General features: G+C 45.1%; 1 protein-coding gene across 1 annotated transcript; it reads right to left on the bottom strand.

Annotated features, from left to right (window-relative positions):
* Window positions 1-677: 677 nt before the first annotated feature.
* Window positions 678-27,467, bottom strand: Tgm3 (transglutaminase 3). The gene is made up of 12 exons (XM_035447038.1): window positions 27,239-27,467; window positions 26,558-26,797; window positions 25,807-25,925; window positions 24,388-24,516; window positions 21,344-21,521; window positions 21,116-21,251; window positions 13,301-13,404; window positions 11,473-11,718; window positions 7,524-7,832; window positions 4,935-5,092; window positions 1,693-1,826; window positions 678-1,262 (listed from the first exon to the last, which is right to left on the bottom strand). Exons 1-12 carry the CDS (start codon window positions 27,465-27,467, stop codon window positions 1,115-1,117), a joined length of 2,130 nt encoding a protein of 709 aa, XP_035302929.1. The 3' UTR covers window positions 678-1,114.
* Window positions 27,468-27,515: the final 48 nt, after the last annotated feature.

Raw genomic sequence — 27,515 nt, forward strand, 5'->3', positions numbered from 1 at the left:
CAGTTCTTACTGAGTTATGAGAGTGAACTGTTACAACCCAGAGGGATTGGCCTTGCCCCGCTCTCTGGCTTCCTTTCTTACTATGTGACTTTTTCTTCTTGTATATACATCTGCCATCTACAATGGAGTCCCTATCGGAGCCACTACTCTGCTGTTTGGACTTTTAGCCCTCCAAACTGTGAGCAGAATAACTCTCTTATTTGGATATTGTCCAGCGTTGGGCATTTTTGTTAAAGCAACAGGAAACAGACTAATAAAGCAGGGGAGAGCCCAGTGTGAGCAGAGCCTGCTCTACCTTAAGTTTCCTGAAAATGCTTTCTTTGAAGTCCTTTCTCTCTCTGACACATGTACGAAGGTCCTAAAGGAGTTTTCGAAGTGCACGCAGTGGATAGAATCTACCATGACAAGCATCTCTCTTCCAGGGCAAACTCAACCATTTGGATATTACATTAGGAAGTTTGGACTGGTTTGCAGTGTTTCTTTGTTTTTTGCACCCTTGAAACCACAAAGAACAAACACATTCCCTATAGATACTGAGACCTTGCTTGGCCTTTCCCCTAGATGAGGTGACCCCGGCCCCTCCCACTCCTCCACCGCCCCAGGCAAAGCAGTCTCATGGAATCGGCATTGTATGATTGCACTTGTTGAACATTTATTTTGACTGTAAGGATGTAAGTACTGTGCTTTGTAACTAACTACTCCTTGCCTTCTGTGGAGGCTGAGGGAGGAACAGATACCCCAGCTGCAGGCTGGGGACCAGCAAACAGTCCAGGCTGGCTTCTTCCCAATATGTCTTGAGTTCCTAGGGTAGGTGCTGTCTGTCCACAGCATTGATGGGTTTAAGAGATCAGCAGGGTCGAGGGCTCACAGAATAGGCATCTCCAAGGGAAGCAATGAGGAAATGTGCAAAAAACGATCAAGTCCTAGACCAGGGTGGACCCAGCCTAGCTTGAGGTGAAGGGGGTTGGGTAGGGGCTTGCTAGAAGTCCATGTCTGGCAGCCATAGGGACACAGAAGGCTTCTCAAACTGGACAGCATAGGCAGCAGCTTCACTCCCCAGGAGAGCCCTGTCTGGTCTGTGTTACCCAGGTTTGTGGGAGTGCCGCTAGGTTCTTCACTCAGCCACCTCAATGGACAGCATGGCCTTGATTGCGCGGAATTTGCTGCAGGAAAAGTCAGCAACTAGTTGCTTGATGCCACTCCGGGTGGGAAGAATCTCAAATCGGATCCGGGACTTCTCCTTGGGGCGCAGGGCTGGCACGCTGATGTGGGAAGGACACAGATTAGTGTTGATGTGAAATCCAGGGGGCTCAGGGTATATGGGCCATATAGGACTCCAAGTTCTGTTCCAGTGGTGTCAGGTGAAGCCACCACTTCTTGACCTTCCTCTAGCTGCCTCTCTGATGACCCGGGTCCCTTCAGTTTTGTGACATCCATTGGGGAGGAGGTAGGGAGTCTTACCATATCCCAATTATGCCCAGCCCTAAAGATCAGACTGTAGCATTGGCAATTAGGTCTTCAAGTTTGATGAACTCCAGACCAAATGCAAATGCAGATCCTTGGGTACCAACCCCTCAAAGAGTGAAGATTTGAGGTCAGAGGGTGCTCTGCCTGTCCTATCTAAAGGCTCAGGGCAGGCCACCCTGTCCCACTCTTGGCCACCCCCACAAAGCTGCTTAGCCTGGAACTCACTCGATTTTGAGGTTGCCAAGTAGCAGGCCGCTGCCCTCCACCATCAGCACACAGTCTCTCACTGGCTCATCCAGGGGGTTGGAGAAAAGCATCTGCACAACCACAGGCTTCCGCACCCGAGCCTGTTCCAGCACCTGTAGGGAGGGCTCATGAGTCAGGATGCTAGCTGTGTGGCCCCTGCCTGCTTCCCTGTGAGACCTGAACATGGTGATGGGGTGAGACAAATATTGTCTAGGATGTAGGAGGGAAGGGCAATTCATTCAACCCTAAGTGTCAGGTGGTCTCCTAACCAAGAGGTCACTATTATCTCTGCGCTGTATATGGGAAACAGATTCAGAGGGAGTCCTGCACTGTCCTCTGTGACTGGAGGCATAATGAGACATGCTCACAACCCCAGATCAGTTCATCCAGAATGGGCAGTGTCTGCTTCCAAAAACAGCCCATTGCTAGCTGCTTTTCTTGAACCTCCTGCTTATTGTTTTTTTTTTTTCCTTAAAAATGTGTGTGTGTGTGTGTGTGTGTGTGTGTGTGTGTGTGTGTGTGTGTGTGTGTGTGTGTTTCTGACCTCCCAGGAGGCTAGAAAAGAGCATTAGGTCCCTGGAGCTGGAGTTAAAGGCCATTGTGAGCCACCTGACATGGTGCTGGGAACCAAACATGGGCAAGAACAGTACATGTTTTTAACTGCTGTCTCTCTAGCCCCTTTATTGGTTGTTGCTTCTCCCCCAACCATTCCTGGGAGATGCCACAGGTGCTGAGGGAAGACTGAAGACTCCTGAGGTGGCTCAGATACAGGCTCACAGCCATGGTCCCTTCTGCGTTTGATCACAAGGATTGGGGCAAACAGGACATTTTCAGTGATGACACTTAGGCTGCCAATTTTCTTCTCAGTTTTGGGAGCCCAGACAATTTCTAAGTATCTCGTTGTGGTCTTGACAGAGCTCTTGTGACCAGGCCAGAGCTGCAGGGGATGATGGTATGATTTGGGGTCATGCAAGCAACACAAACTACTTATTCACCCCCAAAGGTGGAGGTGTCATTTATCTGATAACCATTAGCCTCAAACCCGGGCAGACATAGCCACTGAAGAGGGATAATTACTTATCTCTCCCCTTCTAGCTAGGAACAAATGACATCATGGAAAAGGGAAGAGAGTGTTTTGGAAATAGATTTTGAAATTGTGTGACAGGCAGATGTTTCTCATTTCTTCCTTTGAGAGCTGGGTTTGTGGGTTTGTTTTGTTTTGTTTGTTTGTTTGTCATTAGTGCTCATGGCTGCCATTGTATAGTGCCAAAGGCCAAGTTCAGATTGATTTGACAGCATGGGAAACTCACACACTGGGGAAAAAAGGGCTTTCCTGGTCCCAAAGCCTAGGCTATTTTTCTTTTTCTGGACAGACACTGTAACATATAACAGTACATTGTGAGTAAGTGAAACATATTAAGCATGATGATTACTGTAATTTCTCTCTTGGAACTCAAAGTATATGAAATAATTTTAAGAGAAAAACATAGTTTTCTGCTATTTGTATATGACAATACATAAATAGTACCTTATTTTTCCTGTTGACCTTAAGTTTATACATCTGTATATAGTTGTTTATTAACCAAGTCTACAAACATACTCACTCATATTTTCAAATATCTGTTTCTTTATCTTTGTGGTTATGTATTAATCCAGGTCTATAAATGCATTCAGCAGTCTGGATATAGAACACTAGCCATGAATTTGAAGGTTCTCACCCCTTGGAAAAATAGTCAGGTGTTACTTCTGATCCCATGGTTGAAGGTCGGCATGTTAACCCATGTTAATTACCAATCAGTGTTAGATGGGACCACAGAATTTTACCCAGAATATTATCTTTTTTTTTAATAGATTTCTTTTGTGAGTTTAAAACTCTGACACAGCTCTGAGTGAATCACACATTAACTTATTTAGTGAACAAAAATGTGCCTGTTTTCTAGATGCTCAACAGGGGGGAAAATGTGTCTGAGAAGGAAAATTGGGTGCATCTTATAAAGAGACTCAAGGAAATCCAGTATGGCCTACTTCTTGACTGCATGCGGTGATAAAGACGTTACAGTGTCTTTATAGATAAATTAGACATCATATGGAAATCTAAAGGAGATGTCGAGAAAAATGGAATATGATATAGGAATAAAAGATGACTATAAGGATGTTTGAGGATTAGAGAGTAAAATGGGGAAAACTAACTTAATTTAAATGCTCATCCTTTAGGGGCAAAATGTTTTCATAGCTGAGCCGGTCACTGCCCAGCATTGTTTCCCAGTTTGGGGAGACAACACTCAGCTGTCCATTGCATCAGAAGATGCATAGGGAGAGCTTCTTAGAAATGCCTTGTGAAGCAAGAAAGGCTGCACCATGCGGGGGGCATGCAGGGGGCATGCAGGGGCTGGCAACAGCTTCTCCCTGGGAAGGGAGGAATGGCAGCCACTAGCTCTGCTGCAGGTGGGACCTATGGAGGGTACTACTTCTGTCTTACGAAGTTTATATGGTAAGATGTCCCCAGAACAGCGGAAACACCTGCTCTACTGGCATTGACAATCAGACCAGGGAACAAATTATTATACAAAGGTATGCTTTTAGCTGGAACAAATGTTTAGAATGTTCTGAGGGTGTGTTACTGGTGACTGGGCCTGACTGTGAAGACCTGTCAAGAGAGGCTACCCTGAGGAAGTGACACCCTGCAAGGGAGTGTCTTCTCCTCCCTCTGACAGATTTGGAGCCGCAGACTTAGCTAAAGGACTTGCCAAGATGTAAGTCCAAATCTCTGTAGGTGCAAGGCCCAAGGTTGGAACTGTTGCCCCACAATGACTGTCCAGCCCCTGAAGTGGGAACAGCGCTGTTGTGAAGCACAGCTGGACCAAACAGGACAGCAGGTTAGCTGCACAGGGAAATGGGAGCCTGCAGCAGAGTGGAAACCCTGGGTCCCCTGTCTTGTCACCAGGAACCCTAGGAGCTATGGGCAGCTTAGAAGAGGTGGGACCAGGGCTGACACAGTTATCTAGATCCCATACGAGGGGCCCTTGGGAAGTCTGCAGTGGGATTGTACAGGAAGAGACAAACTCTATACACAGATACAGTAAGTGAAGGGTGGCCTGATCCACAATAGGCTCTTGTGTCCACCCCTAGAGAAACCTAGCCTTTTCTGCTCACTTCCTAGGGACTAGCGGTATTCCTAGGACAGGGCTGTCTGGGGGAGGCACCTCTCCTTATCCTCTTACCTCCAGGGTCAGGGCGGGGTTGTCTAGGATGACATCCCTCTCCACCACCACCTCAGCCTCATCTGCCACCTTGCATATGGCGGTGATCCGGATCATGTTGTCTGCCTTCAGGTATCTATCATATCGAGAGTACGCAATCTTCACAGGATGCTGTATTTCTGAAAGGAGAAGCGGGGAGCGGTTGGACCGAGGGTGAAGATGAACTCTAAGATCGTCCTCAGAACTGAGTTGTGGTGGGCTGAGCTGGCAGGAGGGTCTGAATGTGGCCCATTTGCTTTCAAAGTCTTCACCGTTCAGGTCTTGTCTTGTGGGGTTTGTGTTTGCTTTTGTTGGTTTGGGTTTAGATTTTTAGCAGTGTGTGTGTGTGTGTGTGTGTGTGTGTGTGTGTGTGTGTGTGTGTGTGTGTATTCCAGAATAGGGTGCAAGGAAGTGCCAGGTTGCAATCAACAGTAGACTCCAACATGGGTACTTGAAGGGCTGAAGTGCAGCTGCCCCTCCCAGGCCTGGGAAATTCAAAGCGTGTTTCCTTCTAAGGGACGGGGAAGAACAAGGATGCTAACCTATTGCCTAATGGCAGCAGCAATAAGGATGACAACACAGTAATGACTAGGAAGGGAGGCCAAGATATTGGCCAAATAAATGCTTCAATTCTCCCAGTCATCTAATAAGCTGTGATTTTGGTATGACAGTGTCCTCAGCTTCCTCCCTCTCTCTGGGATCTCCCTTTCCACAGCTGTTCACACACTAGGAAGGCAAAGCTGTAAAGACTGCACAGTGTCTTCTAAAGCATGTTGTTCCTCTTGTGCCCCACAACCAAACCCTCCCATGGTTTCTTGCTGCCTTTGGGATAAAGTTCAGAGCCTCAAACAAACAAACATAAAACAAAAAACCAAAACCAAAACCCAAAAAACCCACCCCATGCTTTCGTATCATTCTATGCACAAATCAGGTGTGTTTCCACCACACTCTGACTTGTGGACTTTTCCCTCAATGGAACTTCCTCCCCTAGCTTCTCTCTAGGCCTCAAAGACTGTGTTGTGTGGTGCTGGGGACAGGAACCAAGGCCTTGTGCATGCTAAGCTCACACCCTATCAGTGAGTTACACTTTCACCCCACTCTCCCACAATTGCACATCACGGGGATTTCTCCATCAGATGGTCTGGGCACTGCTCTCTTCCCACAGTTGCTCTTGTGGGAGCTAACCAGGAGAAAGCTCCTTCTGCTTTTACTCCCACGGGAACTGGCTAGAGCTAGAGGAGGTATCCTTGGATCAGTTGATCCATCCTTTTCAGTGGTCCAACTCGGGGGCTCAGAAAGGGGAGGAGACTTAGCTAGGCTTATCCAGAAAGCACCTGAGCGTCTCGATTCCAGAACCGCTCAACCTGACTCCTCCCTGCTCTCCATTCCACTCTGCTGTCTTTTACAGAGAATTAAAATATTTCTCCTTTCTATGGAATATTTCTGGCTTACAGAAACAGGTCTTCCTGGGTTAGAAATGTATTTTTGGTAGAGTTCTTGCCCAGCATTCAGGACACCCTGAGTTCTAGCTGTAGGTCTCCCCCCACCAAAACAAAAAGGCTCCCTTGTTAAGTGTCAGAGGTAATAATAGCAATGGTTGCTTCTGATATTGAAATTTCTGCTGGAAGACAAACTGTGAAGGGATGCTGCCTTCCAGCGGAAGTAACATAGCTCAATCTATCCTGGAATTCTTTCAAGATGGGCTGTATAATTAATCAGTTTCTATTAATTCTTGTTGTGAAGCAAATGTTCACCCCACCCTTGTTAATCTGCTTTGTCAGCCTAGACTTTTCACAACAGCTCAAGGATTTTGCCAGTGTGGGCACACCTGCATTCCTAATCCCATAGAATCAACCTCCCTGTGTTCCACTTTGTTCCTGTCCCATCTGTGCTGCCCTGGAGCAACTACGAACCTCCCAAATACTTAGATCTCCTAGAAAACCTGTCACTGTCATCAGTAGTCAAGAAACTTCACTCAGACCCTGGAAGCTATGGGCAATTTGGGGCAAGGATTTAAGATCCTGGGACCTATCAGAGGCCACCCGAGGCCAAACCTACAATAGGACCTGGGGGGGGGTGTCTGGAATGAGAGCAGAGTGGCAGTAACAAAACCTAGCAAACAGGAGGTGACACTGGGTTTAACATCAGGAAACCAAGGACCAAGACCTCAGCATTGGCCTATAATCATTGACAAGCAAGTCACAAGTCTCTGAAGCCTTATGCCAGTCTCTGTAACAGAAATCTACCCGGTTTAGAAGGTCAGTTGAGGTTACATTCACTCTGAAAATCATGCAGAGTTGTACAAACCTGTTCAGGACATTGTGCTGTGGTTATGAACTACCAAAGCCTCCCTTCTTCCCTTGCTAGGGTGTAATAAATATGCAATTAGTACCATAGTGACTGGCCTTGCTCATAGGATAGCAACTTCCAGAGCATCAGAACTAAGGCTTACCCACGGAGGCCATTCACTACTCTTCCCATAGTCAGCTGATTCACCCAGAGCCCAGCAGGAACCCTTCAGTGATCAGCTCCTTAGGTTTCCTGAGTCCCACCAACTACAGGATGAGTTACCTTCCTCAGGATCCAAGGAGATTGTGGCGGAGTCCTTCCATACTTCGTGGACAAGGGTGCCATTGTAGACGATGGTCCAAGCTGTCATGTTCACTGTCACTGTCTTCCTATCGCTAGTCAGGTTTTTGAGTATCAGGGCCAAACTGACTTCTTTGCCCACTGCCAGGACACCAGTGACCTTGAACCTCCCAGAAATGCTGGGTGCCCCTTCCTCCCCTGCCAAATCTCTCACAGATGTTGGGTCAAAAGATGCATTAGGCTTAAGTTTGCTCAAAGCCTTTTGGTGCACTTGTCTTTCCTCACTGGAACCTGTGTATTGGTGAAAGAAACAAAAATAAAACAACGATACCTCAGGGATGTGACTGTAATTCAGACAATAGACAGTATGACACCCCTGGAGAGTGACCTAGAACACTGATACCACTTCTGTGTGTTCAAGCTGCTCCCAGCAAGTGTCTGATCTCGTAAGGTCTCCATTAACACTTCTTAGTATAAGGCTTCTAGACCAGCCAGTCTCTGGGCCTTTTGCAATCAAGTCTACACTGTCAGGAAGCTACAGGGAAAGCTGGGTCAGGTGCTGCAAACACGTACTATGGGGCTTCATCATTTAAGTTTGATTTCTTTCATTTTCTCCATCCCTCCCTCCCTCCCTCCTTCCCTCCCTCTCTCCTTCTCCTCCTCCTTCACTCCCTTCCTCTCCTCCTCCCTCCTTCTATCTCTGCCTTACTTCTTTTCTCTTTCTTTGGATGAAAGGTCTTTTTGAGACTTGAAGACCAAACTGATCATTTATAAACAAATGGCAAAACTGAGCCGAAGAGACTTAGAATGGATCCATAAGCAGAACCAAAGTTATGAGTACAAACTTCAAAACACTTCCCATGTTCCCCTGCCTTGTGTCTAAAGGCACTTTGGGAGTTGGGAGGTGACACTCTTGTCTGTGCAAGTCAACAGGAACGTCCTGTGGTTGATAAGGTTCCAAGTCATGACTAGTAAGAATTGCCGAGAAATGTAGAGTCTCCAAACTGCCAGGGATAATATAAGAGGGTGCATCTCCTGACTTGGACCCAGGCTGTAGGTACTGCTGACTGTGACAGCAGAGGCAGTGCAGGGGGAGCACTGGTGACACCCTAAAGGCTTGTGGCACACTGAGAACAGAGCAAACAACCTCAAACCCAGGCTGACTAAGCAGTTTACCTCTGGCTCCCTGCCTTGACCTGAAGACATATGTACCATACAGCAGAAGGTCCCGGCTTCCCAAGAAGATAGAAGAGTGACCATGTTGGCATTTGTGGGCTGAGTTGGCAGCCCCTAGGCTTTCCCCAATCAACTTCTGAACATTTCAAGGTAAACCAGAAGGCTTAAGATGGGTGCTCTCCAAGTCAGCAAGTCCTTTCCATGAATTATGTAAATTTCTTGGCAGGGACATCAGAGGCTCATGCATCTAAGAGAAGTTACTGGCTTGGACTACTCTGGAGTTTGGATGAAGAAATGGAAGGACTTATCTCCAGGGATCTGAAACCTGGTCTAAGGATCCTCCCCTGTACCTTGCTGCAAGAAGGTAGCTGGATTACCAGGCTTGAGAGCTCCTGGAGGGCCAGGTTTCTCTGGATGCCCTTCCATTCTCTAGCTGAGTTGTCAGTCCACACCCACGGCTGAAGGCTTTGCAGAGCTTCTGAGCCTCTGTGCCTGAGACCTGGAAGCAGGCGTTTGCATAGGGAGGTTCCAGAGCCTATATAGGTCACTGCTGAGCTTACTCAAGACTATGCTTCCTGCTGCTGTTTTCTCACTAGGTATTGCTATTGTGTAAATACTTAGCAACCCATTTTATGAGCTTTTCCTGCCTGGGGCCCTCTGAGACTAACTGGCATCATTAGGCAAGAAGATTTGGGTAACATCAGACAACTGCTCCATCCTGCTGTCATGCACCAGCCAAGGTACTGCCAGGAGCCTGTAGGGAGCTTCCACCAGGCCCCTCTCCATTGCTTAGCAGGTTGCTAGAACTCCAGAGAGGCAGGATCAAAGTTTAAGAGTCACAGAGAATCTCACAGGCTCATACAGCCAGGTAAACAGCACCAGAACAAAATAGTCTGTGGAAAGGCATTATTCCAGGGAGACTACAGACACCCAAATGATCGAAGATCCCCAGCCTAGTCATTAAATCCTTACTGTGTGCCAAACCCTGTACTTCCCATTTTGTGTGCATTTTTGAATTGAAATCCAACCCAAGAGAGGCACTGCTGTTCTCATTTTACAGGCAAAGGGACGAGAGAATAAAAGAGCCTACAACACTTGTTCTAAGTGGTAGGTAGGACTGAGAGTCGCCTTCTGTCCTGGCTTATTTGTTTCCTGTTCTCTATTCTTGTTTTACACCATGACATTGAAAATACCAGTCTGGCACCTTCCTCTCCAGTGATACCATCTGCTGTGTTTTATCTACATGGTACCTGGAGTAGGCATTCAGACAGTAGGTGTTCAGAAAGTTGTGAGGATCAAAATAGAGTCACTTGTGTCAATAGTAACAAAAATAAATAGATACATGAGGCTGGGAGGTTACAAAGGAAGAGTCCTTTTGCATAATTGCCTGATAGTTGCTTTGGCAAAAGACTGCCAGAGCCATGAGCTTCTTCTGGAAGGCCACAAAAGCAACTCACCACAAAAGAACCACAAGGACATCTGCCCAGCGACTATCTGCTCAACCTTGCACTGACACCACCTTGGTCATTAATCATTGTGGCCCCAAAGTACTGTCTTAAAACATCTGATGTCATCTTCTTCATTTCTGCCTCTGAAAGCATCCACTTTACCTCAACCCCTTCCAGTGCTCTGCTGTTCTCAAGTAAGTGTGTTTCTGTTGTAGAGAATCTCACTGGGATTTTTGTTTTGGTTTTGTTTTCTATTGACAGACTCAGCAGTGTTTATTGACTGAGGACAACCTACAAAATGTCCATCTATCACTACATATGGATGTCCATGTAAATGTGGATGCCTTTGGCCTTGGAGCCAGACTCCACCTCCTAGAGTCAGTTTTCTCCTTCTGGGAACTCTGGCCAACACCCACAGCCAATAGGTGTCAGAGAGTTGGTCTGATTTTAGGAGCAACTGTAGGCACATTTAGAAGGGCACTTTTTTTGTCACCTCCCCCCACCACACACACAGAAATTGACTGTGAACATCAACTGACTCAACCATTTCCAAGTATTTTGGAAAGACTATCAATTGAAGATGCCTGTGGCCTACTAGAGCAACTGCTAAATTACTCTGCGACACCTCCAAAGTTGAACCACACCTTCAGATAGAGAGCCTTTGCCATCGTTGAGAACTACTATGCTCCTGGTTCCCGAAGCAACTTCTGAGAAAAAAATCTACTAGAGATGAGGCAGCTTCATACATGGCCCTTCCAAGGCAACTGAGGAGACCATCAGCAGTACAGATGATGCAGATTTCAGGGACCATGGCATCAGCCTCCTCACGTAATCAAACCTCTGGGCTTTTGTGAATGTACACGGCACAAGCCTGCATCCCTGAGTTTCTTTGTCTATTTCTTTGTTGAAATGGCATTTTCTGTCTGTACTCTGGGAGATGAGGGAAATGGACTGATAGAGAAATGTGTACCAAACCCCTGGGAACCATGCCTGTCCCTGTGATGCTCAATCAAAGTGACATCAGCTCTGTTGTGCAACCTAGAGAGGAACGCATCTGGAGGTGGGCTGGGCTCACAGCTGTCTGTGCTGTGAAGCTAACTGTCCTTGTATTTTAGCTGTCCTTGGTGTTTCAATCCCTATTGAAAACAGCAGTTGAGCCCTCGATGGTAGAGAGACACCCTACCATTTGTGCAGAACTAACTGAGATATAGGACAGCTGGGTTTTTTCTTGCCACCCTCAGAGCTGCCCACCCATCACTGAGATCCATGTGACATCACTCCACCCATCACATAAGCTCCAATCCTACCTTCTGGATACTTATACTTGTCTGTGACATCCAACCGAGAGTTGCTCCCCACGGCTTTGGTGCTGATGTATTTGCCAATGGAGTGAGTGTCCAAAGAATTCTGCTTCTGGCTGCCATTCCTACTATTATAGATCCAAGTGATCCGATCAGCATTAACCTCCGCGAAGATGAAGATCATGTCAAAATTCTTGTCCACCTCTCCCTCTCGGATTGCATTAACTGAAGCAGGACCACACTGGAACACACCTGGTGGCCAAGATGCAGAGTTTGGATGCGTGCAAACCACAGTTAAGCTCATCCACTCCAGCCTGCCTAGGAGCAGACTCTGAGGGTCTCCTGACAATATGCCAGTCTCTGCCTTTACTCCAGCCAACCCTGAGACCTGACTGTGACCCACCGGTCTGGCAAAGAGCTACCCATCACCATCATTCTGCACCAAGCCCCTGGTCCAACTCCACTTAAGACGGGCTGAACTGTATGTCTTGCACAAATGTTACTTGGGCTGACCCCGATGTCAGCCTGGTCTTGCTTTGAAGTGCTGCTCTTCTGCCTCTGAAATCACTCCAGTTCAGAGGTGCATGGACCTTCCATTTTCAGAAGTCTTTTCTGAACATCTGTTTAGTGCATGGGATCCCTGGCTCATGTGAGTCCTAACCCAACCCTCATTTCTCCCCTCCAGAATTCAGCACAGGTAGATTATTTGACTAGACAAAGATAGACATATATAGAAACACACACACACACACACACACACACACACACATATATATATATATATATATATATATATATATATATATATCCACATGATGCACACATAACTTTTTATACACAGGGAAGAGAATGACCCAGATTCTTTTTAAAACCATAAATAACAGAAAGTAAATTTGATATCTTGACACACTCTAGACATTTAATGGGTTAGTAGTTTTATTAGTCCTGATACTTTACTTTATTCTCCTTTCTATTGTTTTTTTTTCCCACCTCTTGGCATGACCACAATTCATTAATTTGATTTCATAACCATTCACGAATTTCACTGGAAAGTTCACACACAACAGTGACTAGAAAATATCTTAAAGGTTCCCCTCCAGCCCCAAATTTACAATACACCGTGTTCCTGTTACCAGTAACAGTTACCAGTAACCTTACCAGTAAGGTAAGGACACTGGAAGACTGAATTTTTGTTCTAAGTCTTTTGATAACTATCTGAGTTACTCTGATACTTTCAATTATATATGCATATTATCTATATAAGCAATATATGTTAGTTTATACTTTTTTTTTAGTTTGAAAGAAACAACTCAAAGGTAACAGATATGACAAGCTTCTCTAGAGGTTAGAGGCAGAAGAAGAAAAACCCCAGAGAGTCTGAGACCCATCTTTGATGGAAAAGAAAAGAGGTAAGAGACAAAAGGGAGTGCATGGGCCCCGAGGAACCGGAGCCTAGCCTGCCCAAAGGCATACAGGAGTGGATGCTGCAGCAGCCATTGCCTTGGGCCTGTCACAGAAAGAATAACAGGACTGAATCCACAGGGCTTTCTACCCTGGGAGGGCTGTGCTTCATGGGCAGTGGTAGGAAGTAATTATTGACAAGGGAGGGTATCTTTTCCCTGTTGCCTGACATATGCTAGGGCTCTTCAGTGGTAGCAACAGCTGGAGGGGCTACAGGGGGGTATCCATTTAAATAGCAGCATGAACAACACAAAACAAGAACTCTATTTTTTAAAAAAATCTTATCCCACTGTGCTTTGTGGAGCTAGAGAGGGCTTTGGGTTACTTCCTCCTGTAAATAACAGCCAAGCTCCAGCGGCTCAGGCAAGATTACCTTGGCTTCTCTCCTGGGGGGTGGCATCCAGCACCTGCCATCCATTGTATGAGGGGCCTAGGTCAGTCCGCACGAACCAGCCTTCATTCCAGACATGGAAATTCCTGCAGAAAGAAGGTCACAAAACTAGTGAGTGGCAACACCACATCTCCAACCAAGTAATACAGCTTCCAGATCCTCTCTGGAGGTGTGAACTCGGTGCCAGAGATTCTGATAGACTTGGTGGCATCATGTCCCTGAAATCCTCCAGAAGCTCCCAGACACAGGATCCAGAGTGCGGGACGACCAAGGGGCGTGAGGGGTCTGCTCTGAAAAGTAAGAAATTCGGGAAAGGACCCCAAATTCATAAACTGCTCACATGTCTGAGTGAACCATCATGCCTGAGGCAGACCAAGTAGCCCAGCAAAAGTGATAGAACTGAACTGCCCCCCCCAGGCGGTTTGCAATCTGGGTCCCCCAGGGTTTTGCTAGCATACAGTAAGAGAATAGAGCTGTTTATCACACCTAGGGTAAAGCCAAAGTAATGCAGCACACAAAGGAGCTCAAGAGTGAAGACAATCACATGTTGGCATTGTGAAGCAAGGGCTTCAAAGCAGCTACTGCAAGCAGAATCAATGACATAACGGGAAATAAATTCACAGAGAACAAAAAGAGAGGAATTTCTGACAAATACGTAGAAATATTTTAGAAGAACCAAATGGAACATTTTAACTTGCAACTTCCCTGATATCTGAAATTGAACAATTCAATGGATGAGTTTATTAGAATAACCATAACAGAGGAAGGATAAACATATTCGAAGAGAGTTCTGCAGATCACTTGGATTTTCTAGTCTGGAAATGGGAGAGGAAAAAAAAAAGATGACAAAAAAACAATAAAGTAGAAAAAATAGGTACAACAGAGACCATATTGATGTTATAAAGTACTCACACATTAATAAAAACAAAAAGAAAAGAAAAACATGCCAATAAAGAGTGATGAACAGATAGTTTTCATACGCAGTGTAAATGATGACTGGACATATGACAATAGTTTTAACCTCGATGCTATTAAAAGATTAAAATGACAAAGAGAGACTGTGACAGCCAGGCGTATTCTGCCTGCTAGCCTAGCAGAGATTAAAATCTAGGCTGGAGACTTGTTCACTTTCAGTCAAGCAAGCAAGCGTCACTGCATACTACTGGTGAGGATTTAAATTGGTGTGACCTTTGCAGAGGGCGATTTGGCAACAAGTATAAAAATCTCTAAAAATTTGCATACTTCCCACCGTGAAGGATTTCTCCAGTGAGAAAACTTTTATGAATATGAACAGTTGTCCAGGCTAAGCCACCCCCCCACTCCAGCATTGCTTGTGAGAGAAAGAATGTTGGAGAAAAAATTCATCAATAAAAGAACAACCAGATAAACTGTTGCACAGCCTAATAGACTATCATACAGCTGTCAAATAAATGACAAGCAAAATGAAGCTAGTATTACCAAGGACAGGTTACCTAAAGCACAGCATAAAGGAAGAAAATCAATTGAAAGCTATGTGTGTGTGGTGCCCAGAGATGCCAAAGCAGGAGACCTGGAACTCCAGGCAAGACTGGGCTACATGGTGACACACATCTCAAAACCAAAACAAACCTCACACAAAACAACAAACAAACAAACAACCAGTCCCCCCAGAACCAGACCAAACCAAACCAACTAACCAAACAAACAAAAACCCAAACAAATTAACTGGCAATTAGATGTTCTAAAATAAAATGAAAGCAGAAAATTCATTACAAAATCAAGTTAGAAAACAGTGTGCACATCTACACAGTGCATGTATGAATGGGGCTGGCAAGATGTCTCAGTGGGAAAGGTAGTAGTTGCCAGGCAACCGTGGGGACCCTAGCTGGAGCTTTGGAAGAGTGTCAGTGTGGAAGGAGAGAGACAGAGTCAGCTCTACAGGGTACTTTCACTGACCTGCACATATGCTCAGTGTCACACACCCCACCCCTTGTGAACACACAGAGTAATAATAAAATTACTAAAATAGTTGTAGAGGAGGGAAAGAGTTAGCTCAGAGGTAGAGCACTTACTTGCCTAACAAGCTTGAGGTCTAGGTTTGGTCCCATCATTGGAAAAAAATTGGACCTAGTTAGTCTCTAATGTTTAGATTGTGTTAGCCAAATTTACAGTTTATGATATATACAATATATATAAAACAAATTTGACTTTATTTTTTTAGCGTTTCATTTCTTTTTAATCGGGAAAATTGTTCATTACTTGCATGACTGGAAAATAAATGAATATTTAAAAGATTTATATATATATATATATATATATATATATATATATATATATATATATGGGCAAGATGAGCTTAGAGCTAGAAAGATGGCTCAGCGGGCGAAGGTGATTGCTGCCAAGCCTAATGACCCGAGTTCAATCCCTGGAAGCCATGTGGTGAAAGATCTGATTCCCACAGGCTGTCCTTTGACTTTTACATGCTCACTGTGGCACACATATACACATACAGACACATGCTGTTTAGACAAATAATAAATGTAAAAACATTTGTAGAGTCTAGTCAGTTTCCATCCTAAAAAAAAAAAAAGTCCTATGATTGAAACCATGAAGTGATTGGCTTCCAACTATGAGAAATAATAGCAGGCATCCATCACATGTTCTAGCTTGTTCTTGAACTTTGCAAAATGTATTATCTTAATTCTGTAATCAATAAAAAGGCACTAAGGGATGAATAGGAAACCATTAAATGTTAAAAGTATGAACAATATGGTCACAGAGGAGTTTTGCTTCTCTTAGGTTTTGAAAATTCCTATAATCATAGAAAAAAGTTATAAAAATTATGCTCAGAAAGTCAGCCAGGCGGAGGTGGCGCACACCTTTACTCTCAGCACTTGGGAGGCAGAGGCAGGTGGCTTTCTGAGCTTGAGGCCAGCCTGGTCTCCAGAGCGAGTTCCAGGACAGGCTCCAATAGCTACACAGAGAAACCCTGTCTCAACAAACAAAACAAAACAAATGAAAACCTAAAAAAGATCCAGAAAGTCCATTTTCAAATGGGACCATGAGCCTGACTAGCGTTCACCAAGAAGGAGGCACAGGAAGTGTGTGACCATGAGCATACATGGACACGAGATGCACAGGAGGGATGAGGCGGTGATGATGCCAAGCCTCTCATTGTTTTGCTTCTGGCAAAGAGCCCTAGGGGAAGGGTAAGCTGGCTTTAAAATGATATCCGCACAGTAGCTGTGTTTTCAGTACTTATTTATAAGGTGGGAATTTTAAGGCAGAGCAGATAACAAATGCATCCTGACTCTTCCCTCTGGAAAATCATGCTGGGGATGTGCACTGTCAAGGGAATTCTTGCTCTTGTGTATGGTTGTGGGCGCTCTCTTTCCTGACTATCTGACCTTCGACTCTGTTTCTATTGTGAAGGTTTCAGGACAGAGCTCTGGAAAGACAGACTTCCCTCCTCGGAGCTACCGCAGTGTTGGCTAACAGTCACAGAAGTCTGCTCCTCCCAGCTTTCCACCTACATTAGGTGTGTTGCAAACTTGAAGTTCACAGGCCACTGGTCTGGAGATTGTCTGGAGCTCTGTTCACTTTGTCTAGAGAGTCTTCTGCAGGAATACTCCAGACACAGCCTTAGATACTGTCTCACTGAGACGTCTTTCCAGAGAGTGTGCTGAGCAGAGCTCGGTGCTGCCTCTGAGTTTTGTGCATCACCCGATGACTCCATTTGTACTCTCTAATCACTGCTCTTCTTATGCAGTTATAACTACTCTAGCACCGTCCCTGCTTTTGACCTCTTGGCACCCAGTGTCCTAGTGCAAGTGCTGAGTCAAGCTTGCTGATTTGAATTGCTTCGGGGACAAGGCCACGCTACCAGCCTTGGTGACCTCTTTGCAGTCAAGTGATTAAGGGTTATTAGGGGCAGGAATCCAAGGGCAGAGCTCTGTGTAGGAAGACAGGGATTGGGCCCCTGAAGATGAATAGTGACCAACAGCTCTTCTTTGGACTCTCCAATCCCTAGGAAGGGCAGGGCAGGGCAGGGCAGTCCCCACCTGAGTCCTACCTTGGAGCACTGCAAAATCTACAGGTTGGGTCCTGTCTATGGCTACAGAAATAGAGAGGGAGAGAGAATAGAGAAAAGAAGGTAGAAGTCTTCAGAGCCCTCCCCTTCACAGTGGCCCAGCAGGAAACTGGGTTAAAAACAACAAAACAACAACAAACCACCAACATTAACTTCCCCCAAAGCAAAGGCTCTGCATAGACAAGAAAGCTTATCTCTCAGACCAGACCTTTAGCTTCAGTGGAATGGCCTGGGGAAAGGGTGTACTCCATTGCAGGCTGTGAGGGTGATTAAAAGGAAGCCCTGGAAGAAATTGCAGAGGATTCCTAACCCAGCCCTTCAATTTATAGGTGGGAAATTAAGTATAAAATAACTCAGACAATAAAAACAACAAAAAATAATTAAGCAACTCGTGGTCAGTGAGAATGTCTGTCTCTAGCTGCTCATCTTTAGATAAGGTACAGGCCACAAAGGGCTGGTTCCAGGGTTCCAAACTCTGCAGTGCTCAAATCCCTTACATAAAGAGACAGGACATTCAAAAAAATATATATATATATGTATATTGTATATCATCATATTCTTTACGTCATCTCTGGGTGACTTACAATGCCTATTATACTTCCAGTTCACAGTCGTTGAGTAGGTGAATGTGGGACTCAGTAATGGACTGGCTGTAATCTCAGTGGGAATCTCTTCTCCCCTCTGTAAGATGACCAGGATGCTCCCTCAGATTCTAGTGCTAATGTTCTTTGAGTTAATAGATATCTATTATATTCTAACTCTAGCTTAGTCACAAATATACAGTGTGACTTTGGGCAAGTCATTTTTCTTTGTGGCACCCCCAAGACATGTTTAGTCTTATTAGCAAGTGTCATTTACTGTCTAATATGAGTCAAGGAACCCAACTTTTCCATCCAAGTGGGTTAGGCAGCACCCAAGCTAAGCAGACACCAACACCATGGTATTCTTCCTGCCAACCTCCTTTGGAAAATACCCAGATAGGAGTGCTGAATTTTGCAGGCTTTAGTCAGGGATGATACCACTAACCTTCTCTGGTGCTTTGTAGTTTTCAAATCTGCCTGAGTTCAAATTCCACCTCTACTTCCTAGTTATGTCTTTTAGGAAAATTATTCAACCCCTCTGTGCCTCAGCCCCTCAACTGTAAGTTGGGCCTGAAAATAATAAAATGATAACACCTATCTCATGATTTGTGAAGTGTAAATGTCAGTAATGAGAACACTAGTTGGCATGCTGCCATGCATCAGTTGTCGTTACTGTCGCTAAGCAACTCAAATTGATCCTCATTTTCTGTGACTTTAGGCTCATATGGATGAGAGTTTAAATTTAAAGCTTCCAACATCCATGACACACAGATTTAGACCCAAGACTTTCTGCCTAAAGTTAAGCGGTGCTTATTATAACAGGGAAATAACTGTGCTCTCCTTGGTACACTTGATGTGTGAGTCTCATAGCAAACACATGGTCTGACAATAAGAATACAGTTGAGACTTAGAAGAGCTGGCAAGAGGTGTGAATGATAACCTAGTCCTAGACCAACTCTTAAGCTTCACTGGTGGAGAAACTTGGGAACGGAAGGACAAGGGGGCTTGCACAAATCCATAGGAGGTAGGTAGCAGAGCTGCAAACAGGGCTTGGGACTCCTTGTTCTTATACCATCCAGACCCGGTTCACCACACACAGATTTCAGGGAATGATACAGGTGAGGAGTGGACGTCATTCCCATTGACTCCTGAGAGGAGATCCATAAAAGGGGGAGAGTGTGGGGGGAAACAGAACCCACAGGAACCATTGGATTCTAGATCTGCAGTCTTCCCTTACAACCAACAGGATGACAGTAGAGCCACCCAAGTCTGTCTCCATCAGGCCCTATTTGTCTTAAAGGTGACGATATTTGGAATAAACTATTAAGCTGGCAAGAGGATAAATGAAATTTTAAAGCCCCACCTTTCTGTTTTGTCGAAGGCTCACTTTAGGATTCCTTCCCTGGGTTCTCACAGGGCTTAATCTGAATCACTGGCCTGGACATCACACACCATGCTGTGTTGCTAAGTAGCCACACCTAATGCCCCAGTCCCTTGTCCCCAGCACTGCTGAGGATGCAGGAGAGGAACCCAGTCTTAGGCTCTCTGGTCTCCTTGCAGTTGCTGGTGTGCAGGGTCGTCATGGATGGGTTAAAACAAAAGGGACCTTCCCCCAAAGTGAGTCAGGCTGCCCTTGTTTAGCCAGTTGTCTTCCTCCTGTAGTGGAGTGATGTTCCCCCAGTCATCAGAACTGACTGTGACAAGATTCCAGAAACATTAACAGAACAAAATTTGGGGAAGAAGAAAAAATATTGTTTTGTGGGAAGCTGGAAAACAAAACTCTTGTCCTAAGTATTGATGTCTCTAGAGAGAATGCTGTATATCTGCAAAGCAAGGAAAAAAATCCTAATACAGGTCCCTGGGAAACATCCTCAAGCCACATGACTACAGGTGAATTATATGAGCTCCCTCTCCTGTAGAGGGGAGGGTATATTTTTATTAGTTCAGTTGATGACACTGGGTTGTTTATTTGTGTTAACAACTTTCCCCACTTTTTTTTCTATTTTTATTTCATTTTATTTTATCAGACTAAACACAGTTTGGAAAAGTTGGACCTTCTTATTCTGGAAATAATAAATGTTATATAAATAATCTCAAAGTTGAACAAAAATGATATCTGCTATGAAGTTCACCTAGTCACATGGATACTTGTGAGCAATTATGCATATGTGTCCTTTGAAACTGATTTAAGCCATGGATTCTCGACTATGTGTACGGTACCTTAAATAGGGAGACTCACAGATATATACACCATTTTCAACTGATAATAACCTATCATATGGTATAGCCTTAAATGGCTGTAATAATATGTGCATATTGTACATGCATTGCTATAAGTAGTTATACATTTAAAGTTTTACATTACCTACTTCTAGCCAGCATCTTTATAAATCCCATACATCTATGTGCAAATGGCTACGCGTGACAATGGCATATTTATGATTAAAAATGTCTGATGTCTAAACATATAAGTTTTTTTATTTTCATCTGCAACCCAGAATAAATGTGTTTTCATTCTGTCTACTAAGATGCATAATAAATGTATATAAGCTATGAGAAAATGTATTGCTTTTTTTTTTTGCTGTGTTTAAGAAAATAAGCTGGGCATGGTGGTGCATACCTGCAATCTCAGAGCTTGGGACCTGAGGCAGGAAGATCTTGAGTTGAGGTTATCCTGGGCTACAGAGTGATTCTCTGTCTCAAAAAGGAAATATAACAAATATAACTAACAAATAGCACTAAAAACAACAAAACAAAGTAACCCCTTGAGAAGGGAAAAAAATTCTCAAGTCATATGGGTTGCTAGAATTGACATAATTTTTTTTTTTTTTTTTTTTTTTTGTAAAATCAGTAGTTACAAGCTTTAAACTTCCCAAGTGGGATCAGGACCAATGGATGCTATAAAGCCAGGATGATCTCCTGGAATTTCTGGCTCCATTCTCTGCTGGCATCAGACCCTTCCAAGGGCTGCGGTGCAGGTCCTGCCAGGTACATGATCAGCATCGGCAGCATCTCTACTCTCAACCGTGCCCTGGCTCACAACTCACTTTCCCTCCGATTCCAGCATGGAGCTGAGTTCCAAGGGAAGGTGGGGGGGAGTTGCTCAAATGTGGCACTCTAAGCCCAGGGACATGGTTGGTCACTCACCACACGCTGTCACTGCCTTTCTCCAGGGGATTTCCCATGGCGTCGTAGTACACATCCACACTGAGGTTGCGGTCTGTGTCGTGAGCTGAGTTGAAGTTGGTGATCACCCGAGAGGGAACCCCCAAGCACCGAAGCACTACAAACCAAGGTCAGTATGAGGATGCTGGTTGTGGTGTACATTAACACACCCCATTGCTACTCATAAAAGGCACACCACTTCCATATTACCTGTGTTGAGGGTTCCGGCAAAGACCCAGCACTGGCCGTATTGGACTGGCCTGAAGCCAGATTTTTTCCAATTCTTGAGGATCTCCACACTGCCATTCCAGGTCCTTGGGTCCAGGCCACCAGCATAATTGCCGCTCCAATTCCCAGAAAGAACACCGCTGTCATCGTTGGCATTGATCTGTGCGGAAACACACCCCACATGCGTGTGAATTAATACCATGTCTTTCCTGCAAGAGTGGCTTACAGGATTCAGAACACTGGGTGGAAGATGGGAAAACCATGGAGCCTTGAGTGCACTTTTCTGCCATGCAAACTGTGACGAATCTCTTAGGGGGAGCGAGGTTTGTGAATTTAGAAGTACTTTGCTTAATGGGTCATGTTTGATTGCTCTTGAATGACATCAATTCTGTACTACAGGATGACACAGAAGTAGGAGACTCCATAGTTTATCAGCAGCAAGACTGGGCTCGGAAGTCCTCTTTGCAGAAGACAATGTCTGTCTTCTTGGGGATGTGGGTGGTGTTTATGTTTTGAAGTGTGTGTGTGTGTGTGTGTGTGTGTGTGTGTGTGTGTGTGTGTGCGTATGAGCCCGTCTTATAAAAATTACTTTAGAACTTTAACATATAACATCTTAGAAAAAATGAAGATGGAATATTGCCATTCCTTTCTTCTTCATTCATTCATTGATTTGTTCATTTATCCATTTAACTTCAGCATGGGTCTAGTATAAGGAACGCAAATGGGATACAGCATTGACAGAACACTCGTTGGGGACTCAGGGAACCTGAGTTCTCTTTTTTCCACTTCTTTTAGAGATACGAGTGAAGTACTTATAGATGAAACGATGTCAAAGGAAGCAATGCTGGGGCTCATCAAGTCATCTGTGGAGAAGGGGTCAGAGATGAAGAGAGACCAGCCTTCAGCTGTTGAAACTGATGGCAGCTATGTGGGGACTTGTATGTTCTTCTCCACTTTTGCATAGGCCTGGATCTCTTCAAAATAAAAGTTATAAAACAGATCCGGGGATGTATCTCAGCAGTAGGGTACTCGCCTGGCATGTGTGCAGCCGTGGGCTCAATCCCCAGCACTCACTGCACGTGGTCACATGGAACTTTATACACTGCCAGCTGAGAGAGGAGAATGAGCTCATAAGCACTACCTGTCACTTGTGTCCTTAGTGATCTGGGAGTCAGTTTGTCTCCCTGACCATTAAGCCTTCCCATTCCAATACAGGGGAAGTGAAAACTAGATTCCCCAGAGGTACCTCTCCATCTGTCCAGTTTTCAGAGTCCATTAAACTTTGCTGTTTATCTCAATTACACACAGAGAGATTCCTCAACCTGTCAGATCTGTCCCCTCTCTTTGGAACATATGAGTGTGCCAAGGCTTATGAAAGTGGACAGCAGACACAGAAGACCCAGGACAAGCCACCAGCCTTCCCAGAGGTGAACCCTGTCTCACTTCTACAGTGGTACCATGCAAGGTAGGGTGTCCTTGACATGGAAGCTTGGCAGCTCATGGGCTCCTGGGTCACAGGTGCTCTAGTGTAAGATCACTGCTGGCTCAAAGCCGAGGACTTCAAAGCTCTGCATAAGCCATAATTAGCTCCTGGCCTGACCCAGCCCAACAGGAGGGTCTGGAGAGAGCATTGGGGAGGCACGTCTGAGGAAATGGGCTCTGAGATAGTGGGTTGGCCCCAGGCTGAGAGTGAGTCAGCAGCTGCAGGAGCCAGCTGGCTTCAAGGCTGGACGCACGTATTCTACTTTCTGCCAGGAAATCTGGCTTCTTAAGTGGCCCTGAACTCCAGTTTTACTTGGCCTCTGCCTCCACCGACAACCCCTTTATCCAAGCTACTTGCCTTGCAAGGTTCAGCCCAGGTCCCCTTTACTCCATTCTCTGTCCTGGCTATTCTAGGCCTTGAGGATCTGATTCTAATTGTCTCTAGGTCCATCTCACTTCTTTCCTGCAGGCCTTTGTTTGAAATCCCATTCTTTTGAGAAGTCCTCACTAATTAAGCTAAGGCATTAGCATGCCACCCAAAGCCTGGTTAGATTTCTAACAAAGAAAAGGGGCAGCTTGGGAATAGTCCAAGATGTGCCTAAACCATGGGCCAACAAAAAAGACATCAAGGATATTTCTGGATAATTATTTAGTTAAAGAAAGTTATAATGAAAGAACTCATTTTGATTGCCAGCCTTCTCTGGAGACAGGGCCCCACTGTGTAGCTCCGACTGACTGGGAACTCATGATCCTCTGGTCTCCTCAGACTCCCAAGTGCCACCACAGCCGGTGAACTTTACATTTTTAAGCAGGTAGATCTTCTGTCTGGTTACTTTTTGATGGAGACATTCTGTACACACTGAGTACAGAGCCATGGATTCCTCCAAGATTGTGGTGTGTGTGTGTGTGTGTGTGTGTGTGTGTGTGTGTGTGTGTGTGTGTGTGTGTGTGTGTGTGCTGTGTGGGATAGGTTTCTCATGTATAGGTCCATGACAATGGAAAGAGAACCTGAGCAGACAGCTTAAACCCTTGATTGACTCACAGAGGCACACTGTGAACATGTCACATTAACTCCTTGAGCCTCTCTCTGTCTAAATAATGAGTAAGACCATCTGCTCTCCTCCTGTTGTGACACTTGAGGGTTCCATGCTGCCAAGGAGGTGCACATTCTAGTCTCACTGGGCACATACCTTCCTTCCTAGGAGGCCTCATGATGGAGCGGAAGCCTAGCTTTACATCACATTCTGGTGAACACCTGAAGGGTGTGTTCCCATCCCTTCTAGCACGGCCTTGCCATATGGCAGAAAGAGCTTTGAAACTAGCCAGGCCTGAGTTTGCTTCTGTCTTTGCTTTTCAGTCACTACATATGTCAGGCAAGTTCTTTAACTTGCAGGAGTTCCATGGTCTCTATTGGCAAACTGGGCAAGGTCATAGCTACTGATTGCATTTGGCAAGGCTCACGCGAGACACAGAGTGCATGGGTCTGATATGCGGTCACATGGCAGCGTGAAAAGTAGTACTTACTGTCATTTCCTGTTACTTACCATGGCACTCAGCACCCGGCAAACGTACTTGGGGTCATTTCTGCGGGCCACATCAGTAGCAGGGTCACGACGGAAATTCAGACTCCTATCCAAAATGGAGAGGCTGATGTTCAGAATATCTTCTTCAAACTGTTTATAAGGAGACCACATGGTAAAATGAAAGAAGTGAACCGTTTTTTGTTGTGGTGGTTAATTAAGGGAATGCAGGGCCTACTTTCACTCTGTGGCCTTCGAAGCTAACAGCTATTGAGGAGCAGCCACTGCATCCAGCCTTTACCCAGCAAGCTCACCAGGTCTCTCTCTCTCTCTCTCACTTTACATGAGCCAGAACCCACTCCACTAACATGCATGGGGGACAGCATGGCACAGTCTACTCCCAGTGTGCCACGGACTCAGGAACAAGCCTTGGTTTCCAGATCTGTTTAATGATGGAGCAAGCCAAGCACATCTCAAGGTTCCTTTGTGGCTCTGACGGTGACCTTGAGCATGTCATAAGTTTAGATTCCTGGCAAACTAGGTATAAAGATAAAATGTGTGGCTGAAGTCATATCTAAAGCTGTGTAAGACACACTAATTGTTTCACATGCTAGCTCTTGTTGCCTTAAGTCTTCACATTTGTTTCTCCTTCTTCCTGGAATGTTCTTCAAAGTAGCTAGCAGCCTTCCCTACCTTGTCAGTTCAAAAGCTCCTTCCTAAGAAAGGCTTTCACTAACCATCCCACCAAAAATACGGCCCCCCACCTTTGGGTGTATTATATGCTCTCATCTTCATCATTTTCTTCCTCTTAATGAAGTCAACACATAGACTCAACTGAGAAACTTGTTGGTGTTAGCTACATAACAGAGCCTGGAATGGGCAACAATGCACTTCCCCACCAACTTCTGGGCGTCTAGGAACCCTGGCTGACCAAAGGACTTCATTCTAATTCTTTTACTTACTACCTGGAGAAATTAAAAGTGAAAAGGCACTCCTAAACATTTTCTAGGCTGAGAAAACCTGAGGACTCCCTGAACTCAGGTGGTAATGCCAAACAAAGGCTATGATTTTGAAAGGCCCAGGGCATACAATGATGGACTTTTACCACATTTTCATGTGATGTGAAAAACAGAAGCTATGTTATTGTCCTGAGATTCCTTGCCAAGCTTTTAGTTATTTATGTGTCATGGCATTTCACTATTCACTGCATCAATTCAGTAATGAGTTCATCTTCCCTACTAGATTGTGACTCCTTCGAAGCAGAAAATTTATTCATCTGTATCCTTACTGTTCAGCTTAGGGTCTAGAACAGAGTATGTGATCAACAAATGTGTTCCAAATGAACAAACAGGAAATGAAGGGCAGGAAAATGAGCAAATCTGCTATAAACCCTGAGCATCTTGTGTTAGGGAGATAACCCTCGCCTTGTCATGGTCCTTTTACCTGGCCAAAGTTCCAGCCAACCATGCCAATTCGATTTGTGCTGCCCACGTAGATGATGCCAGAGTCTTCCTCAACATACTCTTGTCTTTCAGCGTTATTACTCATAAAGACATCATCCGCTGTTTGACACACACACACGCACATAAGGAAAAAGAACAAAAACAAAAAGTAGATACTGTAATGAACCAATGGGATAAGTTTTCCTCTCACTCTGGAAGACTGGTGTTGGGGTTAGAGCAAGAGTCTCTCTGGGTCCAGCCCCATCTGTACTGCAGAATGAAGTCTTGAGCTATGATGCTTGCAGCTCTCACTGTGGGGACTCAGGCTGGAAAGAGAAGCCAAGCTGACCTAAGAGTCTAAAACTTGGACCCAAGGATGAGATAATTGCTCCTTCTGATAGAAGGGTGCTGCCTCATTGCAGAATTTTGCTGTGGTCATTGTCTCTTATAATTTATCATGTTATGCAGTGTATAAAAGCTTACAAAATTCCCATGGGAGCCCAAGAACAGTAACAATATGATGTACACTTAGAGGGACAGATTTGAGGATGAGATAGTGTAACTGCCTAGAGTCGCACAGCTAGGTGGGTAAGTACAGACCTTCTGACCAGTAGCTTTTCTGCTCCTCCCACAGCCCACAAACTTCCTCCAATCAGATCTAAGCCCATAAGAAGCGCATCTCCACCACCCTTCTTTTCCACACTCATTGCTTCTATCAGGGCTGTGGGGGAAGGTGGTATTTAGAGACTGACCTTGCAGCCATGGGTTGAAGAGCAGTATGAATGTTCCCAGCTTCTGAGAGGAGACCCTGCCCTTGGAGGAGATCTCAACATTCATTGTGTACCATCCGATCGGTGCATTGGCAGGACTGGCGATAGCAACGATCAGATTGTTGCCATTGTTGGCTTTAAGCGCTGCACTCCAGCCACCTGTACTTCTCCCAGAGACTGAAAAGACAGCCCTTGTCCTGGCTGACTCTGAGGGTTGGGGACCTGTCAAGGAAATAGAAAATGAAGGAGACAAAAGTCTGCTGGGTAGGTCCTGGGGAGAAATCAGGCTCTGATGACACTGCAAATTCATGTAGGTCAGTGGTTCTCAACCTGTAAGTTGTGGGTCACCTAAGACCATGGGAAAGCACAGATATTTACATTATGATTCATGACAGGAGCAAAACTACGGTTATGAAGTAGCAATGCAAATAATTTTATGGTTGGGGATCACCACAACGTCGAAGTATTAAGGATGAGAACCGTGGATTTAGGATTTCATCCAGAGGGAACATGTAGTCAGGCCATATCCTTCTTGATTTGACGATAAGTCTCATGCTCAGAGATACATAGCCACCAAAGTCAACCAATGACATAACCCAAATCCCAGTGATCCCGTCAAGAGCAACTCAGCTGGATGCATGTGTGGAGGGGCGGAGCAGGCACCTGTGGAAACGATGAAGTTGAGATCGTCACCAGACTCAAGACTTCGGTTGCAGACTATTATCATCTCCCAAGGTTGTCCTCTCCGGACAATGAAATCCTGGCTGGAGAACTTGTCTGTGTGATGTGTCCTCCGATTCACAGGCATCTGCCAGTTGACATTTTGGACCTGTAAAGCTGTGAGACAGAAATCAGAACCTGAAGTCTTGAGGGGTAGGGGGTAAGTGTGCATCAAAGGACATCCAAAGGGTGAGGTGGCAGGGTAGAGCTGAACTTTTAG

Source organism: Cricetulus griseus, chromosome 6, assembly GCF_003668045.3.
Source record: "Cricetulus griseus strain 17A/GY chromosome 6, alternate assembly CriGri-PICRH-1.0, whole genome shotgun sequence".
In the NCBI taxonomy this organism is placed as follows: Eukaryota; Metazoa; Chordata; class Mammalia; order Rodentia; family Cricetidae; genus Cricetulus; species Cricetulus griseus.